This window comes from Macrobrachium nipponense, chromosome 30 (assembly GCF_015104395.2).
Source record: "Macrobrachium nipponense isolate FS-2020 chromosome 30, ASM1510439v2, whole genome shotgun sequence".
Classification (NCBI taxonomy): domain Eukaryota; kingdom Metazoa; phylum Arthropoda; class Malacostraca; order Decapoda; family Palaemonidae; genus Macrobrachium; species Macrobrachium nipponense.
The window spans coordinates 10476941-10503390 of NC_087218.1; the positions used below are offsets into that span (position 1 = coordinate 10476941).

At 34.1% G+C, this 26450-nt stretch overlaps 2 protein-coding genes across 2 annotated transcripts in view; one reads left to right on the forward strand and one right to left on the reverse strand.

The window, feature by feature from the left end:
* Positions 1-19812, forward strand: part of LOC135202273 (short-chain specific acyl-CoA dehydrogenase, mitochondrial-like) — a 28309-nt gene extending 8497 nt beyond the window's left edge. Inside the window, exons 3-9 of the mRNA XM_064231580.1 lie at positions 1189-1298; positions 2352-2503; positions 3959-4147; positions 5981-6124; positions 11494-11621; positions 15559-15654; positions 19306-19812. Coding sequence (XP_064087650.1) covers positions 1189-1298; positions 2352-2503; positions 3959-4147; positions 5981-6124; positions 11494-11621; positions 15559-15654; positions 19306-19518 — 1032 coding nt within the window. The 3' untranslated portion in view covers positions 19519-19812. The remainder of the gene's footprint in view (positions 1-1188; positions 1299-2351; positions 2504-3958; positions 4148-5980; positions 6125-11493; positions 11622-15558; positions 15655-19305) is intronic.
* A 950-nt stretch (positions 19813-20762) lies between these two features.
* Positions 20763-26450, reverse strand: part of LOC135202272 (carboxypeptidase M-like) — a 227676-nt gene continuing 221988 nt past the window's right edge. Inside the window, 1 exon segment of the mRNA XM_064231579.1 lies at positions 20763-23547. Within this exon segment, the coding sequence (XP_064087649.1) occupies positions 23404-23547 (144 nt within the window). The 3' untranslated portion in view covers positions 20763-23403.

The window sequence follows — 26450 nt, forward strand, 5'->3', positions numbered from 1 at the left end:
ACGACATTTGAGATCTGTAAGTCGCTAGGACCATACATTTCCGTAGATATATTATTGGGGGCAGGAAGCAACACGAATCCTATCCTATAGAAAAGGGATAGGTGTGCTTTTAACTTTGAAGGGTTGGTCGCTTGAGGCGCGTTCCTTTTTCTTAGCCTAGAAGTTATGGAACTAACTTTGATAGGTTAGGTCAGGTGGTGGTTTTAGCTTCGGTGCCCTCAGAAGTATGGTCATATGGTCTAGTCACATTGTGGTCACGTCCCCGTTGACAGATCATCTAGAGCGCACCAGCATTACAGGTCTCTACCTCGCTGGCAAACTCTAGTAACGCAGAAGCAGACTTGGTGACAGTATCACGAAGTCGGCTATGCTAACAGGTGAGGAACCAAGATGTATATCATCTACTTAATTTAGTTTTCCAAAAAATCCTATTCTGTCTCTTCCCACCATCCGAAGGTGGGATTCAGCTATATATATATCTGTCAGGTAAGTTTCATGAACAAAATGTTATTGTTATAATACAATTAAGTTTGTTCAATACTTACCTGGCAGATATATATAATTAAAGTGCCCACCCACCTCCCCTCAGGAGACAGTGGCACTGATAAAATATGAATAGAAAATGGGAATAGTTCCTGATATCCGCCTCCCACGGCGGGAATGGGTACTACCACCTGGCCGCCCACTGCGTGTGCCGCGAATTTTTAAATTCTGTCGGACTTCGGAAAATACAGCTATATATATATCTGCCAGGTAAGTATGAACAAACTTATTGTATTATAACAATAACATGTTTCAGTCAGAAGAATATGATCTTAGAAATCGAATGCCTTTAAATTTGCTGTTTGATGTGACCATATTATAAGTATTGTTTGTGACATAAAAGAATCTTTCATCAACACTAACGTATTACTAGAGTGCTCTTCTCTTTCCTTTGATGGTACAGCCAAGTAAAGATTTGAGTGCTTATTTATTAATACATGCTTTGCTGATTGCAAGATCTGTACTGTTGTGAACCGGAATCAGCTCTGTGCAGTTGATAACATAAGAAGTGTTAATGAAAGAGTATTAAGTTTGTTTTTATTGAAACAAACATTTTTGTTTTTTTATCTCAGACATGGGTATATATTTGTAAATTTGGCAGTGCCACACTACCATTTTTTAGTTATTGTTGTATTGTTTTTCCAGATAAAAAAGATGGGGGATCTAGGGTTGATGGGTCTGGTTGCCCCTGAAGAATTGGGTGTAACAGGCATGGATTACCTTGCTTATGCTATAGCCATGGAAGAAATCAGCCGGTAAGTTAGAATTTGTAGAAGGTACTACATTTAAAGATTATTTTCTTAAATGAACATCACCTCTCCATTCATAGCTTTTACTTTCACATCAACGGGAGTTCAACAGTTGCCAAAGAAAAACGAGAACACTTGGTGGTTTTTATGGATGTTCATTGGCGCTGTAATTGCCATTGGTCTCTCTCTCTCTCTCTCTCTCTCTCTCTCTCTCTCTCTCTCTCTCTCTCTCTCTCTCTCTCTCTCTCTCACAACTGCCCTTCCTGCCTCCAACCCTACCTATTCATGTGAGCCCGCTACTAGGACAAAGTTTGGCAGGGTTACCCTTCCAGTAATCTTAAGCCACATAGTTGGTCAGATTAAACTTTATACACTTAATAATAGTAATAATAATAATGATGATAATAATACATGTAATAAGTGAAATGAGAAAATTTGACCTAATAAATCCTTTAATTATTGGTACTGAAATATAATGGTTCATTTTGATAAACAAAACAATATAAGAACAATACTGTATTGTTTATTGTCTCTTAACATTGTCTGTAACCAAATACGTAAGGCAGTGAAAAATGCAAGGAGACCAGTGACTTATTTGATTTATATGCTTGTGTATGCGGATGGAATTAATTAGTTTTTCAATACTTCATGAGCTGTTACTGATTATATGTCAGTTTTTAAAGTTTAGTCAGTATTATTTTATTTTTATTTTTCTGCATTACTGAAGTGAAATGTGGGCTTTATTCATTTACGAAATGTAGTATAAGAAATACTTAATTTTATAAGATGTTTAAACTATCCTGGTTGCCGCAGGATAGTTTAAACTAAAGGAGATGAACCTGCTCAGGCATTTTGGTGTGTGCTTAGAGCGCTCTCTGTGTTAGGTTGTCATTCGTGGGTTATAAATCAGGTTGTGTTGTTTTTGTGGTCTTAAAGCTGGATTATACTGGAAGGGGAACATGAACAGCTGGGTAGATTGCATGACTGTAGCATATTGGACAAGTTAGGGTAATGAAATATTCAGCTACTGTGTGGTAAAACAATATTTCTTCATTGCAGGGGATGTGCAACAGCTGGGGTAATTATGAGTGTCAATAATTCATTGTACTTTGGCCCATTGTTAGGATTTGCCAACGAAAAGCAAAAGGAACAATGGATTATTCCTTTTACTACTGGTGAACGTGTTGGATGTTTTGCCTTATCAGAACCAGGTAAGACCAAAGTACACAGTATGTACAGTTTTTGAAAACAGAGTTGAGATGCATTAGCCTTGTTTATCTAGCCTAATGGTTTTTTATTTTTAAACAAATCTATGCAAAACAGAACTGTTAAGTTGGGCATCCAGATGAGAAGAGTCTAATGGGAATGAATGAAAAGTTGAATTAGAAAGATAGCAGTTAGGGGCAAACAGGATTCTGCACAAAACAAATATTAGAGTTTGGCATTTTAAATCCCTAAGAAGGAAGAGGAATGTATTGTCATCTTCTATTTACAGATTGTTGCATTTTTTCTTTTTAATGTTTACATCACTATTTACAGATTATGTTGCATTCTTTTTAATGTTTACATCACCCCATGCCTGTTTGGGAGAAGGATTTAAAGCATCCATTCACTGTTGGTGAGGGAGAGAGGGTTTGAAACAATTAAAAGAGGGAAATGGTAGGTACCTATTGTGATTCCAAGCATGTGAAGTTATGTATCTGGTTCCTCTCCTTTTGTGCCCTCTCTAGCTGTGGATGAAGTATTGGATAAAGTTGGCCAATACTTTTGAGATCAGCAGTTCCAGTCCCCAAGGATTTCATTCTTCTTAAACTTGTCACACATAGGGACCTGTGTATTCTGGGAATACCCACCGTTCACATCTCTGTTAAGTGTACTGGCTTGGGTTGTGTCTTCCATTGCAAATTCATTATGTACTTATGGAAGCTCCCAAGATTTCGGAAGTTATAGCTAGTGTTATTGTCTTTCCTTTTAATGGGATTGGACTAATTTCATCTGGATCCACTCTTCTTTCAGAGGCTTATCTGTTTTGGTCTTCCCCTTAAATGTGATTCATGCTATTGAGTAACAGTGTTTTACAGTAAAAACAATTTTTTTTATAAATGCATTAATCATAATCTATAGATGCTGTCCTCCTTTTCCATAAGTCTTCCAGATGGAAGTTACCGAGGAATGAAACATCACCTTGAGGAATAGTAGATTCTGACTCAGACATGCAGGGGTAATGATCTTCATCTTTTTTTTAAGATTTATGAAGTTGGGTGTTACCAGTTTTATTTCACAGAGTAAGGCTGCTGAAGTTCAGTGGGTTTTGTATTAAGAGTGTTTTATTTTAAAAGCAATTTTTTTTTGCCAGCTGCTATAAATATGATCAATTGTATATTGATAATTCTATGTTCAGTAGATAGTATATATGCTGGGCATTCCATATATATTTACTGTCAAATCTATTCTTTATGAATGTGATCTAGCCAAGGGACATACTATAAGATTTTTTAGTTCGTGAAATAGGAATAAATACCCTAAAATTAAAAAAAATTGATCTGTGAAGAGGGCCAACATTTCTTCTATTGTTCTGCACTAGTCACATTGTAGGTATAGTACATAGTTACCCAGGAGCATTTGCCAGTCATTTACAATTTTCTTTTTTCTTTTGTTCCTTAAAGGTAATGGCAGTGATGCAGGAGCAGCTTCAACAGTGGCCAAAGGATTTGGGGATACTTATTTGTTGAATGGAACTAAAGCCTGGATAACTAATGGATATGAGTCTGAAGCGACTATAGTATTTGCCACTACAGACAAGGCTAAGAAGCACAAAGGCATTTCTGCTTTTGCCGTACCAAAACCTACAAAAGGTGAGTTTGAGTGCTTTGAATTGAATATTTCTTGCTTTAATGAGAAAGAGTGCATCGGGTTTAGGTTGAGTATGTATTATGAATAAATGTTTGGCTTTATAATTGCAAATTGAAATTAATCTCATCTCTATTATGATAGCTGTATTTCCTGTGTGAGGCAGAAGGACAGTAGAGTGTGAAAAGTAATAATTTAATAAGGTCATTTAGTTAGACAACCATCTATTGACCCATCCCTCTTGGTTGGCTTGAGCGTCTATAGTTTTCCACTCAGTTTTTTCTCTGTCAGCCTATGAGGATGGATTGGAGGATGTTTTATTTGATTCAGTTTATGATTAGATCATTTTCTGGATAACTAGGCAGTTGTCAAATTTAGGTATAGCTTTCAGTGTTTTTTTTTTGTTTTTTTTTTGTTTTTTTTTTGTTTTTTTTTTATATACAGTGGTCCCCCCGTGTTTTTGGGGGATGCGTACCAGACCCCCCCCCCCCGTGAATAGTTAGAACCTGCGAATGTTTGGAACACCTATAAAAAATGCTAAAAACAGGCTATTTTGTTAGTTAAAACTCAAGAAAAAACCACAAAAAATTTTCATACTTGGTTTTTTTTTTATATTGGTTTATTACAAAAAGTGCATTTTATGATGAAATTGATAAAAAAAAACAGGAATTTGGTGGATATTTCTCATAGAAAAAAATACCTCCGCGAATGCCCCAATTTTCCGCGAATAATGCGGGGGGAAACGTTCCCGAGAGAAATCCGCAAATGTGTGAGTCCGCGAATCCGGAGAACGCGAATACGGGGTCCCCACTGTATATAGGATGTCATCCAAAGAGAACAAAGAGAAGTTGTTTTGAGTCCATAAGGTAACAGGGTGTAATACCCTGCTTTACTCTTCAGTTTATGATGGTCTTAACATACGTATTTGGTAAATGTAAGAACAAGGATTGTTCTTTTAACGATTGCTGGGATCAATGTATATTGGTGGGTCAGACAAAATAATGAACATTTACTTAAAATGTAATCAGATACAAAAAATTGATAAGAATAGGAAAAGACAAAAAAAATATTCTTTTAATACTAGGAAAGGAAGTGAGGTTAGGAATAAGGATTTCTCATCTTTTCATTAGGAAGAAGTAAGAGGAGGTAAAGGGAAAATATGGATAGAAGAGATCTCACTTATTAGAAAATGAAATAAAATAGTGAATAGATTAAAATGTATTGAAATGCAAGGCAAATAGGGCAGTGATGCATTGCATCTTTACTTGATCTTTTGAAGTTCCAGTAACACAACCACCTCAGGGAGACTGTTCCACAGTCCAACAATGTGAGGAATAGCAACTCTCTGCTGCCTACCTGTAAAGATATCTTGAAGTAAGCCTAAAATATATGCACCCACTTGAGATTCTGAGGTTTATAAATAGTTGCCTTGTGATTTGCTAGATCAAATTCAGCACTAAAGTCTTCTGTAGATCTGCCGGTATTATTGTGATTTATATACCATAATGATAATGTGTACAGTAATGCTATTTCTCATTCAACAAAAATAAAGAATTACAGTATAAAAGAAATGAAAATGGACTCTGTAAAAAAAACTCTTGCTGGGCTCATGATATACAAAGGAGGCAACATGTCTTATTATACATATGTTTTATTTAGCAGCAAACACATACGTTAGTTCTCATTTACTTTTGCATGGATTTAGTATTAGCATCTGTAGTTGAAAGTCTTGTTACTACAACAGCCTTATGTAAGTATTGCTTTGTTACTAATTTGCATAAATTTAAGTCACTAATTGCATAGTTACTGTAATTAAGTGATTTATATTTTATTCTCAGGATTATCTCTTGGAAAGAGGGAAGATAAGTTGGGAATTAGAGCATCTTCAACATGTAATTTGATATTTGACGATTGTGAGATTCCAGCAGAGAATATGGTTGGTGCTCCTGGCATGGGCTTCAAGATTGCAATGGTGACTCTGGGTAAGTTAAGACTTGTAATACATATTTACAGTAGATTGTAGTTGAATTTTCATTTCTGCCCAAGAAATCCATTCAGTGACTAATTTTGATTTTTGCTCCTTCAATTTCAAAAGGATTTCAGATGCCAATTCCCCTTTTGTTATTGCTTATGATTGTTTATTTGTGAACATTTTCATATTTAATTTTCTTTCATTACCAGAAACAGTTGCCAAAATGTGATCCTTTCATACAAACACAAACATCTTCCATTGTTTGTTGGACTGGTTTGGGCCTATTTTGTCTACAAGTTTAAGGATATTGGGTTAAAAATTATGTAAGAATAAGTTTTGATTTATACATATGCTTTGAGATATGTTTGTCAAGAGTTGGAGCAGCCTGAATGTTGACTGATGTCACATCACTACTTGGATAAAGGTTTTAAGGTTACTGAGATATGCTTTGGTATTGCTGAGGAAAAGGTGCTTTTAGTCAGCTTTGATGGCATTTTCACAGTAATATTTAATATCAGTTATTGGGACAAATAGTATATACTGTACTGACCAGATACAAATGATATACTCCAGTTTGGAGGGTGGTTAAGGAAAATTCCCCATATCTATGAAACTATAAAAAATGGTCATATATTAACCTTTAGTGGATGGGTAAAAAAATCAATGTGCAGCTCCTCAGGTGGTGGTAAACTTTGAGTTCGGCCAATTATGAAAAAAAACACATCAATGGAAAGAGGAAGAAAAGCAAATGGTGAAAGAAAAAAATTCTAAAAATATGTTCCCTACCTTCCACAAGAAGTTGAAAATGACTATTTACAACCCCTTGTGGGGCCTCTTTTTGTTTTATTTTGAAAATTATAATTGCACCTCACACAATATCAAAACAAATAAGAAATAAAATCAGTAACAAATTCTTAGCATATTCCTTGAAAAATATTTATGTAAATTTACAGAGAACGAAGATTCAGCAACTTTTTTTATTTGTACATGTTTTTTTAATATTTTTTTGCACTTTTCTTTGCAAATTACATTTACAACTGACATACTATCGTAAAAGACAAGAACTAAAAACAACAGCAGCCCTATGGTTTATTTATGAGCAAATTTATAAAAGACGTCATATGAGACAGAGGCAATACATTCCCCTTCGAAGTCAAGATCAGTACTAAGCTTGCATGAGCCAACGAGTCTTGATTTTATCCAGTGTAAAAGTTGCCATTAGTGAATTTGTTAGGAATACAACAGAAGTCTGTCCAAGAATATGTAGGGACAATTAGATATGAAAATCCACTGGTAGAAATATGTAGAGTGAGGGTAGAGTTATGGTAGATGAAAGTCAGAAGGAGGTAGAAGTGTTGTAGGAACATAGGCAACAGCTTTCCAAAACAGAAAGTTGCAAGCCCCAGTGGAAAATCTGAGCTTTGACACCTTCAGTGAGTGGTTACCGTAGATTAGGACAACCAATTAAATTCACACAGGTGGCAACGGAAGTAAGAAAAGCCACTCAAGAAGTAGTAGGATGTGTCTTAGTAGAAGTTAAGGAGGAGCTTAACTGTAGAAGTTAGGTTGAGACTTCACCTGAGGTCTCAGAGAGCCAGTGAAGAACCAAGCCTTATACGGGGAGGCTGTGTCAGTGAATCTTTGTTCCCTGTGAAGTGTTGTGTAGTTTGTTAATAATAAGTAAGATAAACTAAGTGGTGTTTAACTTGCCCAGAGTCCTAACTCGTACTCAAGCTTTAAAACTCCTGAGAGATGGGAAAATGAAGGAAATGAATCTACAATGTTCCTAAGAAAAGAAAAACTCAACCACAAACAAATAGAGGAAGGTTATCCCATACAACACTTTACTCCTCAAATGAAACCAAGCTACCGAAGAAAGACTGACTAATCATAAAGAGAAGAGAATAAAAAGGAAACCCGTACGTACGCAGACGCAACAAATTTATGGGCTATAGAAGTGCAGTGTTCCCCCCGTATTCGTGGGGGATGTGTACCAGACACCCCCATGAATAGTTAAAACTGGCGAATAGTTAGAACCACCACTAAAAATGCTTATAACTGCCTGTCTTGAAAGTTCAGATATCAAATGTATACCTTTAATAACATCCTACTTCAAATATACCTAAAATTACTAACCTATTACTGCATTAATCTTTGAGGTTATATTATTAATATAATTTCAAAGTCATCTTAAACATTTTACCATTAAAATATATACCTACAGCAAATAACAGAGAGAGAGAGAGAGAGAGAGAGAGAGATGAGAGAGAGAGAGAGAGAGAAGAGAACCAATGAAATGGCAACATCATATATCTGACCATCAAGAGTGAAACTATGAATTATTCTGAGAGAGAGAGAGAGAGAGAGAGAGATGAGAGAAGGATAGAGAGAGAGAACGAGAGAGAGAGATAACTCCTAGACTCCGACTCCTTCCCCTCCGCCAATTTGTATATCGAACTGTCATTTACTCCCCCGCCCACCTTCCTCCAAGTGGATAAAAAGACTGGGAATCGCTATTTTTAATTAATCTTATTAATATTTGAAAATTAGTTAAAAGATAAATCATATATTTACACTATAAAACAAATAAACATACATAAGTGAGAGAGAGAGAGAGAGAGAGAGAATATGTTATTGTTACTGTTTAATCTCATAAACTAATATTATTTGTAAACTAGTACTGTATATATTATTTTACTATAAAATGTAGTAATGTCCTTAAAGATATACTTATACATACACTTCCAGCCCAAACAGAGGGCGAGAGTTACCACTAGGATACTATCTCGTGTGGCAAGAGAGAGAGAGAGAGGGGGGGGGAAGGGTTATCCTTATTTCAAAGATTGAAATGGATAGATTATTGTACTTCTTTAAAATACTATCACATAGAAATTTTAAAATTAGTTATATCACTATTATTATTATTATGCGAAAATATTGATAAACATACACATGTACCATAGAAATTCTCTCATCTCAGTAAGAGAGAGAGAGAGAGAATTTACATGATCCTGGGAGGGCAACACACACTCCCCCTCCTGACACATTACTTGATAAATTTGACAGTTGTTGGACCCCAGCCATCTCAGCTTGGCTACCTGGAGTTCAAAGACAAGATGCGGGGTAAAATGCATATTCTTTCATCTTACATAATTTTTTTATTTATAAACTAAAACCTTGCTAATTCACTTTAGTATTTTCTTTAATGAATTTATATTATTGCTGTTTACATTAATATTGATATTTGAAAATTAGTAAATCATTTATCATCCAAAAAACATACATCTCTGTAAGAGAGAGAGAGAGAGAGAGAGAGAGAGAGAGAGAGAAGAGAGGAGAGGAGAGAGAGAGAGAGAGATTATTGTAGTATTTGTAAAATACTTTCACATGATTTTTGTAATTACAGATGTTATTATTATTATTATTATTATTATTATTATTATTATTATATATTATTATATTATATTATATCATGGAAATTATAATAAACATATACATACGTGTACCATAAAAATCTCTCATTCAGTATAGAGAGAGAGAGAGAGAGAGAGAGAGAGAGAGAGAGAGAGAGAGAGAGAGAGAGAGAGAGAGAGAGAGAGAGAGAGAGAGAGAGAGAGAGAGCGCCCTGGAGTTCGAAAGAAAGATGCGTGAAGACTGGGATTTCTTTCATTCTTACATAATTTTTAAAATTTATAAACTAAAGTCTTACTAATTCACAGTAGTATTTTCTACTAATTCACTGTAGTATTTTCTTTATTGAAGTGATTGCTCTTTACATTAATATTATTTGAAAATTAGTAAATCATTTATCATACAAAAAGCATACATCCCTGTAAGAGGGAGAGAGAATTATTAGTTATTATGTGATATTATTTAAATCTTATTAAACTTACTAATACAGTGCATGTATTGATCAATATTGATATTTTAAAATTAGTAAATCCTTTTGTATCATAAAAATGTATTTAGGCATGGAAATAACATCAAAATACACTAATTAGTGATTATTATTGTTGGAAAATCCCGCGAATAGGCAAATTCACTGCAAATAAGGGGTAGATATGGTCCTGAGAAAAATCTGCGAATCCGCAGAACGCGAATACGGGGGCCCCACTGTATTGGCACCTCTTTCCTGCCCAATCCTTTCCAAATCGATGGCGCTTAATATACTCCTGAGAAGCTATCCATCCATTAAGGGTTATGTTCAAGTTACCATGTATCATGCCAGCTGTAGAAAAAATTAAAAAAATTTTAATTATTTATGATGAATCTTCCATACAATGTAAGTTAGCTTATATCTTCACACCTTTATGAGCAGTCAGCATGAAAACAAACAAAAGTGAATTGGTTTTTTTGACTTTTGTTTTGCATTGTGTCATCTACAGTGATAATTTTTTTAGATTCTGTAGGAACAAGTTTTGTGTAAACTGAATGTATTTTCATTTATACATGTGTTAGGAGTGTACTTCTTTTGTCCCCTTGTAATGGTCCTTGAAAGTTGAGGTGGTGTAAAGGGAATGAAAATACTGGTACGTACAGTAATACTAATAATTTTCTGTTGACTTATTTACTGCAGCCTGCTTGAAAGGTTACTGAATTGTTGTGGTCATTTATACTGCTTTTTATCATTTAACGATACTCTTGTTTTATTAATTTTTTTACAACATACAATTTCTATAATGAACTTTCTTTCGAGGTCATGTACAGTTCAGATTACTTTGATGTATAATACAGATTGCCTTCCTCTGAGGTTATGATTGGCTTTTGAAAACATAGCTTTTGACCTATAGGATGCAGGGTAAGTTTTCAAGGCAGTCATTTGTTTTTTGATACCAGAAAATCAGAAACTATTCCTGTCAGTATTATTTTACTGTCTCCAAAAACCATCATCTTTAATTTGGGCAGGACGTGTGGAGTGATAAATCTGACAGCAACAAATCAAATGCAGATTGGATCCACTCTTGAGTTGTGGTGCTCATTTCAAACAGATCTTACTGAAATAGTTTTATCTCATCTACCAAAGAGACATACTAGTCTGACCCATGGATAATTGATAAATACATCACCCACATGACTTAATCTCAGAATGCGTAACATCTTGCAGTTAAACCTGATCTGTGTGTATGTCTAATTTCAACACAATGAATATCAAGTTGGAAACAAGGCTTTTAAAGACTGTATCAATATATTGATTTTATCTAATTGAATTTTCAAGTTGTGGTTTATTGAATAAGGTCTAATGTGTTTATTGAGAGCAAACTTTTCAAGCCATATCTGTGAGATTTAAGAATGCAAATGCAATTTTGGATAAATTACTTTAATTATTAAGGAGAATTTTGTAAATTTTATCAATATTTATCAATACATTTCATCATATAGATGGAGGACGAATTGGAATTGCTGGTCAAGCTCTTGGAATAGCTCAAGCAGCAATTGATTGTGCAATTGATTATGCCAGCAAGAGAATGGCTTTCAATGCCCCAATTCTGAAGATGCAAAGTATTCAGGTAAGTCAAGAAAGGTTTTTGAGAGCTGAAAATTGTTTGATACTCTATTGTTATGCTACTATATACAATGCTAATGGTTAATATTTGTAATGATTAGTTTGCAAGTCAGTAATCTTCTCGAAAAAACTTGTGTCAAGACAGAATCGTAGGTATATAGAATGGTACTTAAAGTTCTATGGAGGTGGTCAAACCTTAAACTGTCATCAAGCATAAGATTAGCCTTTCCAGAATTGAAACAACTGCTGATTTGGAATTGTAGCGATGACAGTAAGAAGGTAGTGTCAGATTCTCTGAAAACATTTGTGTATTTAACCCTCTTATGCCTAAGCTCTAAAAACCAAAACGTCTCTCGATGCCGAGGCGGGTTTGAGGAGCGAGGCGGGAAAAATTTAAGAGAAGTGAGCGCGGAAGCGGAAAAATAAATTTTTCAAAAAATCACAGCGCGCTTAGTTTTCAAGATTAAGAGTTCATTTTTGGCTCCTTTTTTTTTTGTCATTGCCTGAAGTTTATTTTTGTCATTGCCTGAAGTTTAGTAAGCAACCATCAGAAATGAAAAAAAAAATATCATTATCATATATAAAGAAATGCGATATATGGTAGTAAGAAAACAAAATTCATACATAATTGTATTCAAATAAAGCTGTTGCGGAAAAAAAACGGTTTTTTAAAGCTAACGAGTTACTTTTTTTCGTTGTATTGTACACTAAATTGCGATCAATTTGATATATAAAACATTGTAAAACGATCAAAGCAACACAGAGAAAATATTATCACAAAATGATGCATGAATTCGTAACGTGCGGACGTAAATAAATTTTTTTTTTCAAAACTTCACAATAAATCTAAATATCGTTCTAGAGACTTCCAATTTGTTTCAAAATGAAGACAAGTGATTGAATATTACGATACTGTAAGAGTTTTAGCTTAGAATTGCAGTTTTCGACCATTTCGGACAAGTTAAAATGACCGAATGTCAAAAATTTTTATATATATTTTTTTTTTATATGCAAATATTGCAAAAATGAGAAGAGCTACAACCTTCAAATATTTTTTTTTGTGTTTTTCATGAATTTGCGCACATTTTTCATATATGAAACTATAAAAAGCCTAATATGAAAAGGAGCAAATATTAGGAGAATGCGACGTACGCATTTCGGAGATTTGCGGCCGCAAATTGGCGCGTGGAGGGAAAGAAAGTTTTTTTTTTTAAATTCACCATAAATCTAAATATTGTGCTAGACACTTCGAATTTGTTTCAAAATTAAGATAAGTGACTGTATATTACTAGATTGTAAGAGTTTTAGCTTACAATTGCGTTTTTCGACTATTTCGGTTAGAGTCAAAGTGACCGAACGTGGTTTTTTTCTGTTATCGTGATTTATATGCAAATATTTCAAAAAAGAGAAAAGCTACAACCTTCAATCATTTGTTGTTGTATTCTACATAAAATTGCACACATTTTCATATATAAAACTTTATGTAACGGCTAATTTTAAATAGTGCAAACATTACGATAATCGCACGAAAAAATTTCTGATTTTTTCGGAAGAGTTACCGCGCGGACGTAAGGAAAATGTTATTTTTTTTTTTATAAATTCACCATAAATCAAATAATTATTGTGCTAGAGACTTCCAATTCGTTGCAAAATGAAGGTAAATGATTGAATATTACTAGAATATAAGAGTTTTAGCTTACAATTGCGTTTTTCGACCATTTCGGCAGAGTCAAAGTTGACCAAAGGTTGAAATTTTGGCACTTATCGTTATTTATATGAAAATATTTCAAAACTGATAAAAGCTACAACCATTGGTTGTTATTAGTTGTATTGTGCATGAAATTGTGCACATTTCCATATATAAAACTTTATGTAACGGCAAATTTAAAATGGTGCAAACATTAGGATAATTGCACGAAAAAATTTATCGAAAGAATTACCGCGCGGACGTAAGGAAAAAGTTTTTTCATAAATTCACCATAAATTGAAATATTGTGCTAGAGACTTCCAATTTGTTGCAAACTGAAGGCAAATGCTTGAATATTACTAGAATGTAAGAGTTTTAGCTTACAATTGCGTTTTTCGACCATTTCGGTAGAGTCAAAGTTGACCGAAGGTTGAAATTTTAAGTTGCCGAAGGTTGAAATTTTGGTACTTATCGTTATTTATATGAAAATATTTCAAAACTGATAAAAGCTACAATCATGAGTATTTTTTTGTTGTATTCTACATGAAATTGCACACATTTTCATATGTAATACTCCATGTAACGGATAATTTAAAACGGTGCAAAAATTATGTCAAAGTGACGAAATAATTTTTGAGATGTGTCACTGATACTTTTTAGTGCGATAAGAAAGAAATTCGCGCTTGCACGCCTGCGTAAACGATTTGTAAACAAAACAACAACGCCTTGATCCGTTGAACTCCCCAGCATACCCCCCAAGGCCGCATGATTCAAAAGTTTTTGGGTGGTAGGCCTATAAGTATTTTTCCGCGAATTTAAAAAAAACTTTTGAGTCGACGTATAATACGTCCAATCGGCATACGGGAGACATTTTGACTCTACGTTTAATACGTCCAATCGGCGTAAGAGGGTTAAGTGATGATCAGAGTATGGTGGAGACACCACTCCATGCAATACAAAGTACCCTCCAAAGTAGCCACTCAACTGGAAGGAAGAATAGACAAGAGGGATATTTAGAAAAGATAAGAATTGGGGAACCACTGGCCAAAACACTGGGCATCATTTGCCCTTCTTTTAAGCATTCTCAACATATCATTGAGGACCCTCAAGCAAGAGAATTCTAATCCAAGACACTGCAAAGCCATGGTACAGTGTCTGTGGCATTGTCCAAAACTAGGGAGCATTGCTTTGTTTTTGGAGTGCCTTTCTCCTAGAAAAACTGCCTACCATAGTCATCTGTCCAAAATGTAATGAAAAATGAAAGGTGCTGTATCAGTGTCAGCATATGTATGAAGTAAGGCAAAAGAATAGGAATGTAACTAGAATGGAAATCAATTGCAGACTGTTTGGCCTGTAACCGAGGGTGCAAGTAAGGGTTGGGGTTCACAGCATACTAATTTATTCACAGAACATACACACATGCGAGCAGAAATGTAGCGCCTGATGTCAGACAGGTAGGAGCAGGGATTAAGTAGTATAAACATTTGTGTTTGTTAAAAGATAGAAATATACATATAAAATGGTACAGAATACATGACTGAAGTTCATATACAAATGGTTGGAAAGCTGCTACTGCCATTATGATAACAATATATTAACCCTTATTGGACGGACTTGTTCCCATGAGTAGCAATAAGAGGTTTTTGGTGGTGGAGAGACTGACTCATGGCGAGTAACAATATTACACACCATCGATTTGGGGGAATCAGGCAGGAAAGAGGTGCCATTACTTCTATAGCCCATAAATTCGCTAATGGCAACTTTTAGACGGGCTAAAATCCACTGGGTGGCTCATGAGAGAGTTAGTTGGGATCTTGACTTCAAGGGAGGATGTAGTGCCTGTCTGTCTCACAAGACATCTTTTTGTATATATACTGTATGCTTGATTTCTTGAAGTACAACAATTTTGAACAAGCAAAGTACCCCAGGTACCTTATGTTTTCCCTTAAAAACAACATGCAGCCAGGCTGAGGTTTCATGTGGGCCAGATGACTGGTGTTGTACTATAAGTGGCAATTCCTCAATTTTGAAGGGCTAATTTGCACTCATGCCAATTTGATAAGATTGAACCATTCTTTTTACATACTGAGTAAGCCATTTGACTAAATAGTTTTTGTTCAGTACTGTAAGTTTCACATTTTTAACTTTATAAAAGTTTGTCCTATCACTTCCTTACACAGTATATTCATATATATTTTAGTTTTAACTGGTGTGCTCAATTTGCTTGATATCTTAATGTCTTTATGTTTTACAGCAAAAGCTTGCTGACATGGAATTGCGTACTGAATCTGCTCGTCTTCTAACACACAAGGCAGCAGCATTGAAGGATGAGGGTAAACCATTTAGTAAGGTAAAGTTATTGTCCAGTTTTGTAATAAGAACAGTATAGTAAACTTGGTACAGCTAATCTTTAGCATCCTAAATTTTGAAGTGCCCTTAATGGAGTCATATTTCTTTTATTTTATATTACTTTTATTTAATATTACTTTTTTATAGTTTTTTTTATTTATCTGGACACTTGTGTATTTATAATAGTGAAGTAAATATGCTTGTGGAATATACTGTTGGGCCCATATTTTCAGAGATGTGCATCACTGTAAAATATATTACAGTTTAGTTGAATATAGGTATGTACTATGATTATAAATATCAATTTCACGTGAAATGAACAATAAGGCATGATACCTTCCTACAAAATGTAAGTGAAGTTATTCTAAGAATTTATATGCCATACACACTCAGAAAAAAAGATACAAAACTCATCTCAAGCACCGCAGATTCTTTGCAAAGCATAGCAACAGGGCTGACATAGGCAGCCATATTTAGACCCTCCAAACTATGTAAAGCTCAGTGACATCTGTTTGTCATCTGAACCACCATCTGGGAGTACATTAGAGAACTTTGGTGCGCGCAGTGAGGAGGATTTTTAGTGGAAATAGAACTGATGCACTTCCAGTTAGATGCACAAGAACATTGATTGTATGCTTAATTGGTGGTATAATATGTAAATGTAGTATAAGGTATTAAAGTGCAGGTAGGCTTAAAAGTAATTGTGCAGCTCAGTAATCCTGGTAATTGTACAGTGAGAAAGTTTCTGCTGTAGTTATTTCAAATGTACAAAGACTTTATTAGAAAATGTGACTTTTAGATACAAATAGTGGCTATTTTGACATTGTGTTCCTAGACAGAAATTCTCAGAAGGAAAAGGAAGAGGTGCAGTAAGCGGAGGAAATGTTACAGTATTTTGTGGATGAGTAGTGTTCATGCTAGTGAGATCCATCTTGTCTTAGCTAACAAGTCTGTTTATTCTCTGTCTCCCCATTGTACAGTTCACACATTACCTATTCCTTGGCTGCTCAGACAGTAGTAACAGCTAGATTTAATTTTTTTTCTTTTCTTTGAGTTCTCCACTATCATTTCTTATTTTAGATAAGGGTGGTGTGTGTGTGCTTATCAGTGACAGCAGGTCATATGCTTTGAATTCCAATCCAGTCTTTGCATTCAAAAGTATGCAAGTACCATTATTCTTAGGGAAGGTCATGTGGTAATTTTCCTATTTTTCCTGAAATTTATGTTTTTTTCATGGTGATAGTTCTAGTTCAATAGCAAAGATTTCTTTGATATTTTTTTTATTCAGATGTCACAGATTTCATACCTAGAGTTCAGCTGCTCCATTACTTGGCAATAGTCCTAGTATCTTTATGGATTATGTTATTTTAATTTCATAGTTCTATATAATTGTCAAGAGGACGACTTAGATTGACATTATATTTTAATGGCCTTAACAGTTAATCAACATTTTCACTAGACTATTGAGATGTGGAACATTCTACATAAGTGATTTTCACAGCGGTTGTAGGGTGTGCTGACATATGCTTTTATCAAGGTAAAAAGAACTCGTGTCTTGAATAATTTTTTTATTTGTCCAAAATTTGTGTTTAGAATGCATCCCCATTAGTTTGTGTATTAAGTTCATGTTCCCCCTTTGCCATATTCTCTGTCAGGGGGACGGCTTTTGAGTGGCATTTTATTATTTCAAAGGCCAAAGCAGTTACTTAATTAGCATTTTTGCTAGACAATGAGTGATTTTCTGTTATTGTAGGGCATGCTAATACTAGTATGTATATGCTTTTATTAGTGTTGAAAGGAATGGTTGTCATATCTCTTAAAATGTTTTTATTTGTCCAAAAGTTATGTACTTGGAATGTATTCCATTTGTTTGTCACTTATGATTTAGTATTAATATTTTGGTTGCCATTTTTTTTGCTATAGTGCCCATATGTACTCCAAACTTGCATTCTTTGCATGATTATTTGCAATTTTTCTTTTACTATTGGATATCATGGCAAGTTATTTTATGTTCAGTGACTAGTGGTGCGAGGAATCCTCACAATAGGTTTTTTGCTAGGTAGAGTTCCATTCAGGGTTGGTTAAAGCTATGGCCAGAAGTTAGATTAAATAAAGATTGCACAAACAGCTGAGAGTTAATGATCTTCAATGTGTCTGTACACTACTTATCTGTAAATTAATGCTGCTCCTCTTCTATTCTTCCCTTGGAGAATTTGTATATGAAAACATGTAACTGAAGAAGTGTCTATTGTATGCAATGGATTTGTATGGAAAAATTATATTTGTTTTAAGAAATTGTTTTATCAAGTAGTTTGTACTATTTGTTTGTATTGCTTATTTTTTTACTTATTTTGTATTGCCCATTTTCTACTTACCTATTTTTTTTTTCTCTCTATCACCTCCCCATACTCATAGCACCTTGCCATTGGGCTTCAGAGACCAACTACCTAGAACCACTTATATTTCTGCTCTTGGTAGTTGCTCTAAACTAAATCATCTAGGTTTTCTTACCTTGTGCATGCTCTTTTTGCCACCTCACCCAATCTTGCTTGATCTTTGCCAGGTAACCCTTGTGCAGCTTTGACTACATTGAAAAATGGCTAATAACTCTTGCACAGCTTTGACTACTTTAAAGACTACATTAAAAAATGGCTAATAACCCTTGCGTAGCTTTGACTACATTAAAAAATGCTAAACTATTTTCCAGTGATTTACAAGGTCCTGTGGTAAATGGATGGGTACTGGTGGTTAACTTTCCTGCTTTTTATTCAAGTTGGTGGGTAGCCACATAAGTCTCAATCTAGGTAGAAATATGTTGAAAAACCCTTATTACTGTACTTTTTTTTTAGAAAAAATAAACACAATAGAAATGAGTCTTAGAATCAACTTTTAAAGATATGAAAAGTTAATTTTAAGGATTTGTACATTTGTTCCATTTCACAATTTTTATTAAATACTTCTAGTCTCATCAGAACTAATGGGGTTTTACTATACTATAAAGAGAATTCCGATTTTCTCAAATGTAATAAAATAAGTTTTTCTCATACATTTATACAAGAATATTACTGTACAAGTACTGGTTTGAAATAATTTCTATTAATCAGATTAATTCTAAGGATAATGAGTAGATAAAAAAGGTGGTCTGGTATTATTATATAGTATAAAACTTATGGAATTGTTTATCAAACTTCATGTTTCTCATGGACCACCCATATCCTTGTTTAAAAATTCTCCTTTCATGTTTCATTGGGCTACTTTGATGCAAGTTAGATTATTAGAGGCTGCTTTGGAGCCAGATTATTTGTCATTGATCTCGTTGAGTACTTTATGCTTCTTTTATATTGAATATCATGGAATGACTATTCTTGAGACTGTGTGGGGTGAAGGGAAAAATGCGTGGACTTTAGTCTCTTGTCCTGCTGTACAATCTTTGCATTACAGTAGTTAGTCAATAACATAAAAATGGTTGTATTTTTGTAAGGCAAATGCATTGAATGTGTTATAAAACTGTTTACAACTGCTCTTGTGTCCACTCTTTGTCATTAAACTGGTCTAGGCCACAAAAAGAAGGATAAAATAAATGTAAATCTGTTTTACTATGAAAAAATTATAATTTTTGCTTGTTGCTCTAAAGTTTTCTTTGTTTTCACAGCATGCTGCCATGGCAAAACTTGCAGCTTCAGAAGCAGCTACCTTTTGTGCCCATCAGTGCATCCAGATTTTGGGAGGCATGGGCTATGTAAGCGACATGCCAGCTGAGCGATACTACAGAGATGCACGAATTACAGAAATATATGAGGGGACATCAGAAATACAACGTCTAGTAATTGCTGGAAATCTTATTAAAGAATATCAGGTCCTTTAACATTGTCAGTAATTTTTCTATGGATTTTATTTGGTATGTATTTACAGCCGAAGCCTGCTTTATGTAGGTGAGAGAAGTTGCAAGTACCTCCTCCAGAATATTGTATGCATCAAATTAGTCCCCTAAATTTAGATTATGGAAGTCCTACATCTATGTGGAATCTATTTTCATATGCCATTCTCCCTTTACCACCATTAAAATATGGATCCTTGTAAATGCAACTTATCAATGCAATTATTTTAGTGTAAATAAGATTTATAATAAAAATAAAATATTTATAGGTTTCTTAAAAAATGTCTTATTTACTCTTAGCATTATCCAGGAAAGAAAGGAAAAGAAGTAAGCATTATAGATAAAGGAAAGGAGAATGAAAGGTGGATCAAGAAGTTAAATAGGAGCTGTTGTATTTAGTGCCAAATGTTTCTGTGTACATATACTGTATATAGGAGGTAAAGTATGCCTTAATGTATTGAATATTTTTGTGAAGTTAATTCAAGTAGACATTAGTTGAGAATTTGAATGATTGCAGGCTTATAAAACATTTTATAATTATATATTTATTGATTTTACAAAATCATAAATACTTTAAAGGGAATGTAAGAAGTAAATGTCTCAAATTGCAGGTACTTTATAATCATCTATATAATCTAATGGTACGTCAACATTAACTTACACATTCTTGCAATCCCTTGTTATGTGTATTTAGGCGAGATTTTATTTTATGGAAGTAATTTAAAACATGAAGCATAATATACTATACGTAATTGTATATATATTTTTTAACTTGACAGCATAGGATTCTGTTTTTGTAACACATTTATGCTGGGAAATATGGCATCAAGTTATTAGAATCAATGTTTGCAGACGAAGATCACAAATAATAAGGGATGACTCATAGCTCTAACTACTTTTTAAGGTGCATACTTGTATGCGTTATTACTGAACCTTTGAAGGCTGTCCAATATCTACTTAGTCAAGCTCTTGAAGTATATTGGATCCTATTTAGGGTTAAAAGTTATATAATCATATAATCAAATATACATTTAAACTTGCTATTCCAGCCCAGCCCACTACGTTAATATATTTAATTTTTCAAGTATTTCATGGCACTGCTTATTTAACATCTGAATTAAATCCAACAATGTATCTCAAGGGAACAAGGAATATAATTAACATAGTCCACTTCTGCAGACTAAAAAACTGCAAATTCTTATTTTCATAGTCAGGATAATGAGCTTTTCTCATTATTTTAAATGGAAAATATTCTTTATTGTCTTAAATATTAATCAATAGCTCACTTTTTACAGACTTGGAAATATTAAACAATATCATACATGTTTCCCAAAGGTAAAATAATTGCATATTTTCATCCCATATGGATTTTCACATATAAAAGTTTGTCACTAACAAATCTGAATGACACCTTTTCCTATTACATTATTGCTGCGAGTGAATGAATCTTGATGGAACTTGTCAGTCATCAGTGCAAACGCTAATGCACCTTGGAACACGTGTTTCTAAGGGCGTGGAATGCCATTTCTAATGCTACAGAAATTTATCAATGGAAGGCAGGCATAGTTTGTGGTTAAGGTAGTCAACATAATGGTGTGCCAGGACCTTGGTAATAAGAATGGACTAGTGGGAGTCATATAGTTGTGTGACTGGCTGACAAAGCTAAAACTGTTAATTTTATTACCAAGTGTGCATGCAGTAGTAGTCCAGGCAAATTAGCATTTTTAGGGAAAAAACTTAATGCTTTTTATATCTGGCAGAAAGACTCCTCAAGAGTCAGAAAACAAATATCGAAGAGTTCCCCTCTGTAAGGGAAAACCCCTTTGGAAGGTAGCTTTCTGCATGTTTACAGATTTTCTCCAAAACGGGATGCACTATACGGATAAAGGGTACAGGGACAAGGAAATGTATTGAATATTGCACTAGTTCATCTGTGTTTTTTTGCTCTAAATATAGTTTCGACACAAGCCCAAAAGTAGAGGACACATGTTTGCCAAAATGTAAAAATGTGCATTTTGCCCTCCCATCCCATTCAATTACCCTTAAACCACTCTTTTTGTAAAAATGCTATGCAGATGAGATTGTTGAATCAAGATTGCTCTTTCATTAGGTTTCTTTGTTTTCCTCTCAATATTAAATTAATAATGCAAGAGAAACAAAGAAATTGTAAATTCCTAGAAATGCATTTCTATTTATTTCACATAAGGTTTACAAGGGAAAAACTTCGAAATAAAGTTATACTTTGCACATTTCTTTGAGGCAGAGTGCATGGGAAACTGGAAGCTTCATATAGACTGCATAAGAATTATGTTGTTCATTTTCTATGCCACTGGCCATCTATGTGATGTTAAATCTTGCCAGCTCTATCTCCAAGATATGGATTTTCTTCCTTGCAACATGCCACACAGCGAGTTCAAAAAAATTTACGGGGGATAGGTACTTTACCATTCAACGTTCATAAAAGCCCTGGTGTGGTAAAATGGGTCTTCTACTTTACGATTTGTTTCTGAACAAAAGATTTAATATATACGACAAGATACCAGGTTAAAGAGGAGTCTTCACTCTGAAATGTGATCTATAGTAGTACTGTATTTTAACTTTGAAACTACGTATAACATTTAGAGCAAAAAGACAGAGGTGAACTTGTGCCAAATTTAACTTTATTTTTCTGGTCCCTGTACCCTTTACCTGTATGGCGCACCGTTTTAGAGAAAAATTGGTAAATATGTGGAAGGCTACTATTCAAATGGGGTTTTCTCCCCTCCCAAAAAGAGGATTCACCCACCTTATGGAGGGGAACTCGAGATCTTTGTGTTATGACCCTTGTAGTGTATTTCTGCTAAATATATATATACATATAAAAAAAAAGTTCCCCTTATTTGACCTTTTTTCATCTAATTTGCCAGGACTATAGCTGAACTTGCTACCTCTAAGATACCAAGATCTTTAACAAGTTACTCACTGTATGATATTCAAACCTTTTCACACCCGGTGTTAGCAACACTTTCATTTTTGAAAATTCAGTTTTTCATATATATATACCTCGTTACAAGCTGTTCTCCTATTTATTTAAACCTAAATCCATCAAAATTAATTTCTGCATTATTTCAATCCTGATTCAATCCAACCTCAACATTTTCCCTGCTAAATGCTAGTTCCATTACATGCATTGAAGTTCTAGTGTTCCCAGCCTATTTTTGTTCTATTCTAAACCTAGTAATATTTAAGACTCTAACAATGTGTGCATAGCAGACAAGGTATTGGGAAACCATGAGTAGTATCATGGACAAGTAAGAATATTTCCATAACAAGGTTGGAGTGGTTTCATGAGGTAAGTTCATGATAAAAACAACTCTTACTTATCCAGCTGTGGTAAAACTGTGCATACAATTGTCTCAAGAATTCATTCTTACTACTATACTCCAACTAAGTTCATGAAAAATTGTTAAGCTTAATATTAAAATAAATAACAAAACTCTCAAACATACCTGTATTTATTCTATCAGGTAACTACATATATGAAGGCTTCTCAGATACGATTTTACTCATAAAATCTTAACATCTCGGATACCTACATAAAATCCCAGCCTAATGCCACAAATTTCTACTTTATACTGTACTGTACCTACTAACATCACGGCATAGTTTTTCCCAGTTGGGAAGTTAGTTATCTAAGTAACTTATTTTACAGTACTGAATTATACTATACAATCCTAAAAAGATTTTGTGCAAAGGGGTTCTTCTGCTTTTGTTTCACATGACTGTTCTATGACTACTGGACTATTTTTCAAATACTCTGAAGAGCTGGTTTACATAAGTGAATTAGCTTATAAATAAATTTCACAGATTTGAGTATAAGGGCCCTTAGAAATGTCAACCAAATATACTAAAGACACCAGATATTCTGTCTGACAGAGAGGAGAGGAATCCTGTGATGCCTCCTTGGCTGTTGGGTGCTGCTCCCTGTTGTTGATTTGGTCCACCAATATATGGTCTTGGGATGAAGTCATTTCGATTCTGTGGAGATTGTATTAGGTTAGATCTATTCATAGTTCAGGTTTTTAATGCAATGTTACCAGGCAAGTCTTAAAATCTTTAATCTATAAAGTTAGTGATAACTTAGTGATGCTCATTGAAAAAGTATGAACAAGAGCTTAATTTTAAAAGTTTCACAGTACAGTTAAAGTAACAATAACAAGATGTGATATAATGCTGTCTGTCCATTTACTGAATAAACAGAAAACACCTGTGTTTTTGCCAGAGTTAAATCCCTTGAGAGGGGGATGGTTGCTCTCTTTCTCTGTTTTTCTCTTTCAAGTTCTCATCTTTATATCTTTTTCTCTAAATCATTTTATTTGAGATGAAGATGCTCTGTCTCTTTTTGGTGGGAGCACTGAGTTTAATTGGAATGAAAGAATAAATTCATGCAGTACCTCTTCCTTACAGAGACACTATGAAAGTCAATTATTACGACATGAAATCTTAGGTCACAAAGCAACTGCGGTTAAAGGCAACTAAAACCATTCCATTACTTACACATCACTGAAAATTATTACTTCTCAAAGTTTTTAGCCTCTTCTCTCCTTAGAGCACAACTGAATTTGTTTCATGAATACATTTGCTTTCAAAAAGCCCATTTGTGAGTCTCAAAAATGCCTTCTATTACGTATATTAATTTCTGTCGATTAATATGTCTTTCTAATTGGTTACTATGTAACAAGAGCTCTCATACAGGATGTGTTTCTTAGGCTTCTGATGCATTGGCAGTTTCTCATTTGGTGCTTTTTGCCCTTTATGGTGAAGAACAATACATATTGCAACGTTGCCCAGGCTTTGTTCCATTGTTCACCTTTATCTTTTTTTTGCTTCTCCAGTTTCTGCTTTCATGAATCAGCTGAAGGATGATCTAATTTCCAACTAGGCACCAGAATCTTAAGAACAGCCAATATAGAATTTTGTATGGTCTTTTATATGTCTTCTCTGCTCATCCTCTCCCAATGGTTTTTAATGATTTTTTAACCAACTGAAGTCCATGCTGAAACTCCACCCCTTTCCTGAAACCGGTAACCTGCCCAGCACAAGCACTTAGTGCTCTCATGCCTGCTTCAACATATACATACAGATTAGTACAGTGTTCCCCCATATTTGCGGGGATGCGTACCAGACCCCCCCACCCCACGAATAGCTAGAATCCATGAATTGTTGAAACCCCTATAATAATGCTTAAAACTTCCTATTTTGTTCATGAAAACTCAAGAAAACCCCACTAAAATTGTTTATACCTGGTTTTTTAATAGCTTTATCACAAAAAGTGCATTTTATGACAATTGATAAAAAACAGGAATTTGTCAACATTTTCCGAAAAATACTGCAAATGGGCAAATTTTCCGTTAATAATGGGGGAATATATTCCAGAGAGAAATCCACGAATACGTGAGTCCATGAATCCAGAGTGCGCAAATCTGAGGGGTTCACTGTACATATGGCATAGTTAACATCAAACACACATACTACAGTATTACTATACACAAAAATATAATCTTACAAAAGAATTGAAATATCCATGCCAGGGTACTAAACAAGTGTACAAGTAGTACCTAATTTTGTCACTGAAGTATAATAAATCTCAAAGGGATGGCTGAGGATAGCTACTAGGCAGGGACTAAAGTACATTAGGCATAAAATTTAAATGGAAGTAGAATGAATGAATGCATAGGTAAACTATTAGACAACCTATTATATCATACAAACCCTTATAGCATACTGATACTTTGTATGCAGTATTTTTAAGTGGTTAATATTCAAGCACAATAAAACATGCAGCAAATTAACAAGAGAAAAGTAAAACCATAGTCACATATGCTTTGCAATTGATAATACTGTATTGCCAATGTTACAAAGTTGAGATAAAGTGTTCTCTAGTTATCAGCTTATGCAAAATTATTAATTACAATGCTTATGTGAGTAGGTATGTCAGACTAAAGCATGCTGAAAAAGTATAATACTCTTGTTATTATAACCAGCTGTTTTAACCATTTACCATTCTACTGAAGAACAACTTTTTTCCAGCCCATTGCCATGCATGAATTTCCATATTCATCTCACACCAGTAGTCTCAATTCTTTGTGCATCCATTGATTTTCCTCTTGAGCAACCCATTAATCACTACATATGACTAGCTTTCCTACTGTTTTTAGAATTTTATGTACTGTATCTCAAGCTTGCTTAGAGCATATTCTCAAGTTTTTCTTCAAAAAACTAACAAACAAAACTGCTGTAACTGATTCTCTAAGTATTCTTTTGGCACTTGTGTTTGTTAGGTACAGCAGACCAAATTAAACCACTGATATGAATGCATCCTGGCAAACAAGTTGCTAATGAAAATAAAATCCCATGATATAGTCTACTGTATGTGAAAGAATGAATGTACAAGGCTTCATGTACACTCAGGATTAATATATATAACAAGAAAACGCTATAATGGAAATGTCCATTCATAAGGTCTCGATGAAATATCACAGACTAGAATGTGAAAACATTACCACAAAATTATGTAAACATTTAAGTTCAGAAAGTACGGTAGTATCACACAGTTGAATATCACTATACTGTATTGTATCTCATTTGTAAAGTCTCTACAAACTGAAAAGGCAAAATGAAGCTCGTCTTCAGATATAATTAGCATCATGTAAAAAGGCTATACAGAAAGGAGTGATCTACAACCAAGGGCAAAAGTTCTATCAAAACATTAAATAAAAGAACTTCTAATATTATCATGGGAACATAATTCATTTAGTGTTTAAATGTTTGTTTTATAATACTTGATTAGGTAGTTTTTTAACACTTGATTAGTTTGTTGTGAATTACAGTTGTGTTTCTACAAGTATAATTTAAAGAGTGATTAATCAAAATCAGTTTAA